This window comes from Urtica dioica, chromosome 4 (assembly GCF_054948205.1).
Source record: "Urtica dioica subsp. dioica isolate 48M chromosome 4, U.dioica_male_clone48M_v1_H2, whole genome shotgun sequence".
Lineage (NCBI taxonomy): Eukaryota > Viridiplantae > Streptophyta > Magnoliopsida > Rosales > Urticaceae > Urtica > Urtica dioica.
The window spans coordinates 5,108,234-5,119,030 of NC_142759.1; the positions used below are offsets into that span (position 1 = coordinate 5,108,234).

Genomic DNA, 10,797 nt, shown 5'->3' on the forward strand with positions numbered 1-10,797 from the left:
TGGAAAACCCTAACAGAGAATTGAAAAGTCGGGAAAAGAGAAAACTACCTTAATTAGATACCTAATGAAAATATTAGATCTCAAAAAAAAAAAAAAAAACCCTACTTGAGATACCAAATGAACAAATAACTACCTGAAGAACAGGAAAAACCAAAGAAGAATAAGACCATCAAATTTTGAAAGAGAGGGATGAAAATGAGTTTGTGTTTATTTATTTAGGGAAAATGATACAAATACAACTTGTGTTTGAGTGAAATATCGAGTTTAATTTTTTGATTTAAAAAATGTTAAGTTCAGATTTTATGTTTAACTAAAATGACGAATTTATATGCTGAAATATACAACAATACCATGAATTTTCTTTTTATTTAATTTTTATAGATTTTTCATTGATGTTGACTATAATATTTATATGTAAACACTAATTATCTTTATTAATTCGCGTCGTATATATAATTTATTTAAAAACTAAAAAATAAAAAACAGTCTCTTAATCGTGCGAACACAGAAAGAGGCAAAAGGGTAAAGATCGACTTTTAATAGCAATCAAAATCACATATTTGAACAGAAAATCTAAGATTTAGAGTTGCAATTCAAGCACGGAATGAAGTCTGGGAGCAGTGACGGATCTAGGTGGGGGCCAGGGTGGGCCAATGCCCCCCCTCAATTTTTGAAAATTATTTTTTAATCCCAAATTTTTAAACTTTTTATAATTTTACCCTTACATTTTATTAATAATTATGTTTTTGACCCAAATTTGTAAGTTCTTTTTCAATAATGCCCCTCCTAAAAAATATTTCTCAAATTTGCCCCCCTTTGATTGAAATCCTGGCTCCGTCACTGTCTGGGAGATATGAATTTTATTATTTAATTTCAATTTAAGGTTATTTTTATTTCAAAATTGTGAATTTGAAGTTAGGGTAGTTGTTTGGATTTGATTCTATTTTTCTTATATTAGAGTTAATATCAATAAAATAGAGATTTGTGACACTACTGTTATTCATTTCAGAGTATAATTTCATCATTTTAGTTAAACAAAACGTATAAACTTGATATTTTTTAAAAACAAAAATTAAACTCGTCATTCTACTAAAATACATAGTATATATGTGTAATTTCTCCTTTTTTTTATTATTTATGAGCAAAATCTTTATCATGACCGTTCAAATGAACGAATCGGGCGGTTCAAATGTAAAAATAAGTTTTGACAAAACGTCAATAGCTTAGAAGATCGGCTCAAATTTATGGGATTGATATTTATCTTTTTTTACAACATTTTTTTCAATTAGAATTAAAGCCCAACACTTTTTTTTTTTTTTTTTTTTTTTTGGTAATATCAAAATGGCATTAAAGGAAGTCAGACTCAGAAGTGTTGGAATTTGGAAAACGGTAGGGAACTAGGGATCTTTTTGAAGGTCGGCTCAATGAGAGAGTAACTCACTAAATTAACTTCATAGTTCTATGATATGTTCATAAATATTGAATTACATAAAAAAATAGAAATATAGCTCACTAAACCACTTGAAAAATATCAATTTCATTAAGAAATAGCTTTCGACATGACAAGTAAGAAAAACTATTTTATACCTAATATACCCTTATTAATTGAGTAGTTATATTTAATTTTAAATTAAATTAAAAGACTCAATTTAAATTCAAATTCCCTAATTTATAGGATCTTACTTTTATTCTCTCTCTTCGATCGTTTGTTTTTCAGAGCATTTGTCCTTATTAAAATATCTAAACTCTCTTCAACACATTTCGTTGCTTCAATTTTTGGTCAAAGCTTAGGAACATGTTTTTTTTTCCGCCTTTTTTTTATTAATTAATGTAAATCTAGGTAATTATTGTAAACTTTTGTTAATTAACGGTAATAGGATTAGTTGCTTGGTTTGACCTTATAATTATCATTAATAATCATTAATAATCAGAAATAGTCGGGCAATTTGGTTGTTCATAGTAAACACAAACGCGCCACTGCCCACATATTTGTAATTCATTTTTTACGAGTCAAAAGTTTTTATTTCCTGTCAGTTGCCACCAGACAATTATATTGCAAAGTACACTAAAAAAAAAGTCGAGCATTATTTTTTTTGGGCACCTGAACCGTGCACGCTTTATTCTCAAACTGAATGGCCACAAATTAAAAGCGAAGAAAAGTGCTCCTACTTCAGAATAGAACAATTTTACATCAATACAAATTATTATCATCATAGAATGATATATATATATATATTCAGAGTTTCCGAAGGACAAGCTGAAAAGTGATGGGGTTCACTACTTCCGTAGCGCACTCTTTATCCATTATCATCCCATAAATGTCAAACAAAGCGTCCAAAATATCTGCTCCAAAGTGATCGGAGATCATGGATTCTTGGATAGCCCTAACGGTCTTCGCAACCCTCGTCCCGTATGACATTGTTCCGCCGCCGTTCTCGTCGCTCCTCATTCCAAACGTCTCAAATTTTTCTAACTTGAAAGAGCCCTCTTTTTCCACTTCCTCTATTAGCTCTTCTTTCGTTGGTGCATAAAAATGCACCTCATAAGATTCAAGCTTCTCTTGACTAACCCTTCCCTTTAAAAAAAAAAAATTGATTTAATTTTGGAAACAAAATGCAAATCTCTTACCGTCTGCATTATGGTATAGTAGAAATTTTGAAGAAATATATATTAAAATAATTAACTAGATAAATATTAAAGGAAGAATCATCCTTTAATGAATATATATATATATAAGGAAAAATCTTTTGTATCCTTTATCATTTTCTAGGGATTATTATTCTTTCAATTTTCTTTTCTACCAATAATTTACCCCCATAATGGGACTCTACGGAAATAGGAGACAAATCTAAGACATTTAAAAAAGCTCGTTTGTAAAACAGAAAAGGAGCGATAAGAGAGAAAAAAATCCGATATATATATATGTATGTAAATAGATTCACGAAACAATATTTCTTTCAAAAAGGGAATGAAGAAACTATGTGTTTTTCTTCAAAAAAAAAAGAAAAACAAAAAGAAATTATGTGTGTCTTTGATGAATTACTACGGATTATATGCATGTATACACGTACCTCAGAAGCTAATAGAGCTAGAGAACGCCACAAGACCTTCCAGAAGAACATATTCCCTCGATCAACATGATCTTCACCTTCCCTTCCAAGAATTATCAGAACCATTTTCCCTTCCTCAGTCATTTCCTCCGACCTCAGACGAAGAAACGACGGGAAATCCTCCTTGAATTGCTTGTAATAAGCTTCTTCCACCGCTTTCGGACTCATCTCCGATATGTAGATTGCGTCTTTATTAATCGATTTCCCTTGCTTATCATAAATCCCCGGGGGAACCTGTATCAATATTTCACATAGAAATGAGAAAAAAAAAATGTATATTAATATTTCCAGGGTCCTGATTGAAAATAAAAAATTCATTTTTTTTTTGTCTCTATGTCACTTTTAAAAAAGTAACAAATGCTACTTATTTAAAAATACAAAAGAGACAGACGATCTGGATTCTTAAAGATACCTTGGAAAGCCAGTGCACGCTGTGCGAGGCATAGACGAAGTGAAGGTAATTATTGGGGAAGAGTCTCCGGTAAAACGAGCCCGGATAGGCTCCGACGAGGACCGTCGAGTCCCCGAACTCCGTGGAGAAATCCGGCAATATCTTGAAGATCGTGTTGAAGTCGTTGGATGGGAGGTCGTTGAGGAAGACTTGGATGAGCTCCGGCGGCGAAGACATGATCTCTCGGCTCGCCTCGTGGACGGACCCGATGATGTCTCTCACGATCGACACCGTGTTCGGCCCCGAAGAGCACCCCAAGTCCGCCATGGCAAAGCTCTTTGGCGTTGTGTTGGTGTACACCTCTTTCACTGCCTCCAGGGTTGTGTGTTTCACTATGTCCGACGCCTTTTTCTGTGTATAATTAGTTATTCAAACAAATCATCAGTGATGACAGCGTTGAAAATAAGTGAAATAAATAGAGAAAAAGAGAGAGGGACTTGGAGAGATGAATTGTTGGTGTAGCTGGTGAGACCATTGCCTCCAGTCATGTGAAACACAGTCGCAACATCCATTACGAGACTTGTGTTTTTTTTTTTTTTTTTTTCTTGCTATAGTTATCAAAGTGTTCTTATGGTTGTGTGATTGCGAGTGACAATTTATAGTGAAAGAGAATGATGTCAGTTGAATATAGTCCTTTTTTGTGATTTGTGAAGTGATCCGGAGTTGGATTAGTGATGCTGATGTGGGCTGTTTTCCACTCAGAGAAATCTTATCATAGTGGTTATAAATAATAATAAATCTACTTGTGTAATGATGAATCGTGATTAAATAAATGATTATGTCTGGAATAGTCAATGTAGATTAGTACACTTTAAAAGAAGAAAAAGAGAAGAAGATAACCAATATATGTGATGTGTATTTAATGCTTGAAAAGTTGGTCAGTCAGAGAGCACGTTGATTTATGAATAAGATCGAATTTTGGGAAAGTAAAATCCTCTATGACCAAACCTGACATATTTATGCCATAAATGAATTATGGTATTTTGTTTTTTTTTTTTAAATAATATATATTATTAATCACAAAGACTAAAAATAATATCTATTTTTTTTGGGATCTCGCAGACCGTTGGTATTACATGAGAAATGAGAAAAAATCGTATTATGAAATGTGGTATCGGGATTTTTTATCTCAAAACCATATGAGAAATGAGACGAAACTGGTATTCTAGTTTAGCACCAATTAGTACCATATTTTTAAAATTTATTTTTTAATTGAAAATATATGAATTTTTTATTTATTTATAAATGCATTCATGATTAAAATAAAATGAAAAAATAAATATGAGAAATATAAAATAAATGCATTATCGATACCATTTTTTACGGTTCCGAGAGTCTCATTTCCTGCAAAATATGGAACGGGACCAATGGATCCCATTTCCCGGGTTCCATATGGCTAGCTTTAATGGTACAGAGGAGAAATGAAAATCCCTTTCTTCCAGCCTTGAAATTCGAGTGAAATGATTTCTTCCGTAGGGAAGCGTGAGTGAAAAGATTTCTTTCCGCTCGATGAGTGGATGTTGATGGAAACCAGCGGAAATGGTTTCTTCCGCACATACAATTAAGTTTTTTTTTTTTTTTTTTTTAAATTATGAGTTGTTGGATTTGTGGCAGTTGCAAATCCAACGGCTCTAAACCGTGCCAAAATAAATTTGTTATGACCGGAAGAAAATTCATTTCCATATACTTGGAATGAAAATTCAACCCAGTGGAATTTCGATCAAAACTGGAAGGAATAATTTTTTCCAGTCAAACACGGAATTCCGTATCTCATGGAAATGAAAATGAAAATGCATTTCCTTCCACAAGCCCAGGTTTAATACACAAAGTTCATGATTAATTCCATAACTCTATCAAAAGAGAGGTATCCTACAACCAATTGAGTTTATCATGTATAAAAAGAGCGTAAGTTACTAAACCATGGCTGTCATGTTGGCCTCCCTATAAATGTGAGACAGCTTTACACCTGAAAAGAAAGACAATAAACTAGATACATCCGACGAGAAAAAACCAAACTCATTCTTGAAAGTAGTATGCGTCTCGAGAACTTGAACCACCGTCTTAACACCTGACCTCACAAAGTGAATAGGCAGAAATACTTCCAAAGCAGCCGTAGCAGAGAGCAATCGTAGCGGAGAGCAAGAGCTTTAGCTTCTAGTAGAATCTAAATAGTTCTAAATTCTCAAACAGTTTGAATAAAGATTTCTAGTAGACTCAGATCTTAAGAATTAACTATTTATATAGAAAAAATAAATAAAAAAGATCGGGAAATAGGCAAAGAGGAAACAACGAAACGAAACTAAATCCTTTATAATTCGTTCTGATCTATTGCACATTGGCATACAAATGAAAAGTCTGCAATTATAAATGGAAAATATGTGGAAGAGTTATCTAATCCGAAAAAACAAAGATCCTAATCTGGATTTAGAGATTTGTTATACCTTGAATATGACATAAATTTTTCCACCAATATTGATTTGAGGTAGAATCCTATGTGGATGCCTCTTCCGATTTATGGCTAGCTAGCAAATAACAAGATTTAACTTTATAGTTTTCATCAATCGTGTAATGCCAAATTAATCAGTCATTTTCATCTCTAAGATAGAGGAATAGCTTGAATTTGTTGTACGTCTACAACTCACTGAATAGATGAGGAGAAAATACATATTTCATTCTTTGGTCTCTAAGCGCAAGATGGATACGTATTAATTCGAGCTTTCAAGTTTACAACTAATGGGTTTGAAAGTGTATGAAGTTGGGATCCATGGATCTATTGTTATTTTGATAAGCATTCCATTTCCTATCTTCCACATCGAAGACCTTGTTGTAATAATTCATTTTCCCATTTAATTTCGCGCCAAACTAGTGAAGGGTTATAGCTGCAAACGCCGACTTGAGATTGGTAAAAGGGAAGTACTTAGATTTAAAGATCTTGGCAAAGAGAGATTGAGGGTTGTCAAGAATTCGTCAAGCTTGTTTTGCCAATAAGGTTTGATTGAAGTCTTCAAAAGAGCGAAAACCTAGTCCACCATCCAACTTCGATCGACAAATGGATTTTCAATTTTCTTTCAATGTATTTTGTTTCCTTTTGAAGCAAAACCCCAATAAAATTTGGCCATCGCCGATTTAATATCAGAGAAAATGGATGCCGGTAATTCGAAACAGCTCATGTTGTAGATATGGATTGATTGGATTACTGCCTTCAGCAAAATTTCTTTCTCTGGAAATATTATGAAGACATTGTTAGAGGAAGAACATAAGCATTAAAATTATACAACCAATAGTTTAGTTAAAAATCTGTAATTCGAGAACAGTGATTAGGTAGTGTGAACATGATGAAAAAACAATATAACATCACGTAAATGTTTTTATCGAATAGTCAACAATAAGGTCAAGTGTTTACACCAAAATAAGAAAACGAAATCAAGTGATAAAAGAAAGAAGAGAATAATTAACGATATTCAATACATTAGTATAATCCGGCTCTGCCATAAATATAATATATAGGATAACAAGACATAATACAAATTTTTAGAAGCTTTTGAGTACATGGGAAAATATAAATTTGTGTTCTGATGGTGATAGTATACTGAAGGGAAGACAAAGTAATTTTAGGGATTTGATTTCTAAAGTACTTACCCCTGTTTGATTAACTTTTCTATTTTTGTTTTCTGTTTTCTGATTCTAAATTCTAGAAAACAGTTTTAGAAAAACTGTTTGGTTATAAATTCAGAAAACAGATTTAGAATCATGTTTCTGTTTTCTTTGAAATTTGTTTAGAAAACAGAAAACAATGAAAAGTTGTTTTCTGTTTTATCTCTATACAATTGAATGGAAAACATAACCAAACAACATTTAAAATATTCTGAAACGTAATTCTAAATCTGTTTTTTAAATTTAAAAATTAGAATCAGAAAACAGAATTTAAAAACAGAAAACGAGTTTAAAAAACTAAACCAAACGGCCCAAAGAATACAAACGCTGGTAGCAAAACAGTGATTAGGCTACATAGAAAAAGTAAAAAAAATTGTATGTTACAACATAACAAACGAGACTTATATTCTGACAATGATAACCCATTTTAGAATGCCAAATAATATCAATTTTCAACTCTACTGATTGGACAAAAAATTACTAGTTCGAAGACTATTTCTAACAAAACAACTCAATGACATAAAAAAAAACGTGATTTCAAGATACCTAGTTAATTTCCTAATAGCAATTCCCAATTACCCTGTCAAGTTTCGATTTTTAACCGAGAAATAAAGAATAGTTAAAAAAATAAGAAACCAGTTGAAATAAGGAAATTAATTGGGAAATTGATAACAATAATATTAATTGCTTGTCACTTAAAAAAAAAATCAATCAAAACTCAAACATTGACACAATTAGTATTAAAATCGATCACAAATTGGGTCGATTTCGTGCACATTGATCACGAATTGATTGCAGTTCGTGATCGATTTGATACTAAATAATAAATATGTTAATATTTGAGTTTTAATTGATTTTTTGTAAGTGACAAATAAATAGTATTATGTATGTCAATTTTCCAGATTAATTTATACTTTTTTATCTAGTGTAACTGAAATAAAGAATATCACTAATGTACACGATATACACCACAATATATCGTCTTCTCAAACTATATCGGTACTCTCATCTTAACCATGAGTCTTGGTCACTGGGGTAATGTTATTGTATAAGCTTCTATCCGTATATGTGGAACTGGAAATATTCAAATATGTTATAAGACCGTCATTAAATTTATTGCCACGTGTAATATTTACATATTAAGAGAGATATGTACAAGAAAAAAAGGGAAAATGGACAACCTGTAAAATTTGAATGACACGAGTGCCAAAAAAAAAACATTAAATGTACGTCTCTGGAAGAGGAAGTCAATTTAGATTATCTAACATTTATCTGAATTTTGTATTGAATGCTAGCAGATTTTTGCTATCCCAAGAGTTGCGTAGCAGTAGTTATTTATGAGTAAAAGATTTATTGCATTTGGAAATTTCATGCTATTTTAAAAGAAAAAATTAATTTGTTCTAGAATCTCCAAACGGAAAAAGTTTTGTCAAATTTGTTTGAATCATATACATATTGTTGTTAAAGTATCATAAGGTTCCATCTTAAAACCAATTGACAATAGGAGGAGTAACCCATGATCAAAATAAGGAGCACAAAGGATACATCCCCAGTCGATGTGGGACTTCCTCATACACTCTCCTCACGTCCAGGATTGAACAACTGGTGCGTGAAGTTTGTAAAAACGGGTGGCCCAACATCGAGAATGAGTTTGGCTCTGATACCATGTCACGGATTCAACCACAGATTCTAGGGTTTGAAGAAGATGAGAGAAAATAAGAAAAGAGAACTTTCATCTGAGATTCTATTGAATGAATGAAATTACAAACAACAAACAGTATTTAACTAACATAACTAACAAGCTTAGGGAAAAGTAAAAGACAGATCTATCCTCACTTATTAATGAAATAAAGAGGTCAAAAACGTAAACTGACAAGTCATTCAAACACGCAGTGAATGAGACTTGAGACCTAAGAAATTTATCAACCGACTAAGAACACAAATAATAAAACCATCAGATTCCATTACTCCCCCTCAAGGTGGACGAAAGATGTCCTTGAGAGCCAGCTTGGACATATAAGAGCGCAATGCTGGTGCAGGAAGAGGCTTAGTAAATGCGTTAGCCAGTTGATGTTGTGATCTGACCGGCAACAGCTTCAAATTACCTCGTTGCACATGATCACGCACGAAATAGAGATCAATCTCTATGTGTTTCGTACGTTCATGGAACACGGGATTGGTAGCGATGTAGATGCTGCTTGGTTGTCACAAAAGAGCACTGTGGGATGACGCTCTACAATGCAAAAGTCACGTAACAATTGCTGCATCCAAAGCAGCTCACTTGTTGCAGAAGCCAGCAAACGAAACTCCGCTTCAGCTGAAGATCTAGCCACTGTGGTTTGTTTCTTTGATTTCCAGGCCACTAACGAGTCTCCAAGAAACACGCAATAGCCTGTGATTGAACGCCTTGTGCCTGAACACGTGCCCCAGTCTGCATCCGAAAATCCTTTAATCTGAATCGATGAAGAAGCTGAGTAAAACAGTCCTTGTCCAGGTGAACCTTTAATGTAGCGTAGCAAATGATGAGCTGCCTGTAAGTGCACAGTAGAAGGAGCCTGTAAGAATTGACTCAAGGCATGTACAACAAAAGTAATGTTAGGTCTAGAGATAGTGAGATAAAGAAGACGGCCAATCAAGCTCCGATATTGTGTCACGTCTTCTAGAGGAACTCCCTCCTCAGAGTTCAAGGATGATCTGGGATTCATGGGAGTTGACACTGGTTTTGAATCCAGGAAACCATAGTCTTCTAGGATTTGAAGAGTGTATTGTCTTTGACTCAAGACAATACCATCCTTTGACCTGGCTATCTCAATCCCAAGAAAAAATTTCAGAGGGCCTAAGTCCTTGAGCTTAAACTTAGATTGTAAGAAAGCCTTGACTTCATGAATGACCTTGTTGTTAGGACCTGCAACTATAATATCATCCACATATAATAATATAGCCACAAAATTGTCATTAGATCCACGTGTGAAAAGAGAATAATCAGCCTTAGACTGTACAAAACCAAAAGAAATGATGGCATTGGTGAAGGTAATGTTCCATTGCCTAGAGGCTTGCTTAAGTCCATAGATGGACTTATGCAATTTGCAAACTCGTTTGGTGTCTGCCGTTCTTTGCTCCCCCTGTTTAGCATACCCCAAAGGTATATCCATATACACTTCTTCAAATAAATCACAATTTAGAAAGGCATTATTAATATCCAATTGAGCTAAGAACCAGTTATGTGAAGCAGATAGGGCAAGTAAAATTTTAACAGTAACCATCTTAGCTACTGGAGAGAAGGTGTCAATATAATCAACTCCCTCTCTTTGATTGTACCCTTTTGCCACGAGCCTTGCTTTATGTCTGGCCAAAGATCCATCAGAATTGAATTTGTTGGTGTAGATCCACCTACAACCAATACTCTTCTTATTCGATGGCAGGTCAACAATACTCCAAGTATTGTTATCTTCCATAGCCTGTAATTCATCAGTCATGGCTTGCCTCCAATATGTATACTTGCAAGCTTGGTGATAGTATTGAGGCTCAAAGTGTTCAGAAACAGAAAGTATGAAATGTTGAAAGGAAGGAGATAGACCATCA

The 10,797-nt window shown here is 33.5% G+C and overlaps 1 protein-coding gene and 1 pseudogene across 1 annotated transcript; both read right to left on the reverse strand.

The window, feature by feature from the left end:
* Nucleotides 1-2,081: 2,081 nt before the first annotated feature.
* On the reverse strand, nt 2,082-4,109 carry LOC149399595 (carlactonoate CLA methyltransferase-like). Its single transcript, XM_089612591.1, has 4 exons — nt 3,999-4,109; nt 3,523-3,912; nt 3,072-3,344; nt 2,082-2,575 (listed from the first exon to the last, which is right to left on the reverse strand). Exons 1-4 carry the CDS (start codon nt 4,071-4,073, stop codon nt 2,237-2,239), a joined length of 1,077 nt encoding a protein of 358 aa, XP_089468717.1. The 5' UTR covers nt 4,074-4,109; the 3' UTR covers nt 2,082-2,236.
* Nucleotides 4,110-9,359: 5,250 nt separating this feature from the next.
* On the reverse strand, nt 9,360-9,920 carry LOC149399596 (secreted RxLR effector protein 161 pseudogene; annotated as a pseudogene).
* Nucleotides 9,921-10,797: the final 877 nt, after the last annotated feature.

What these genes read in the sequence shown, in the direction of transcription:
- LOC149399595 (XM_089612591.1), bottom strand. Translation starts at nt 4,073, where the DNA reads ATGGATGTTGCGACTGTGTTTCACATGACTGGAGGCAATGGTCTCACC. An exon ending in GCGTGCACTGGCTTTCCAAG is followed by an intron (nt 3,345 to 3,522) that starts GTATCTTTAAGA and finishes ATATTGATACAG; the next exon opens with GTTCCCCCGGGGATTTATGA. An exon ending in TAGCTCTATTAGCTTCTGAG is followed by an intron (nt 2,576 to 3,071) that starts GTACGTGTATAC and finishes TTTTTTTTAAAG; the next exon opens with GGAAGGGTTAGTCAAGAGAA.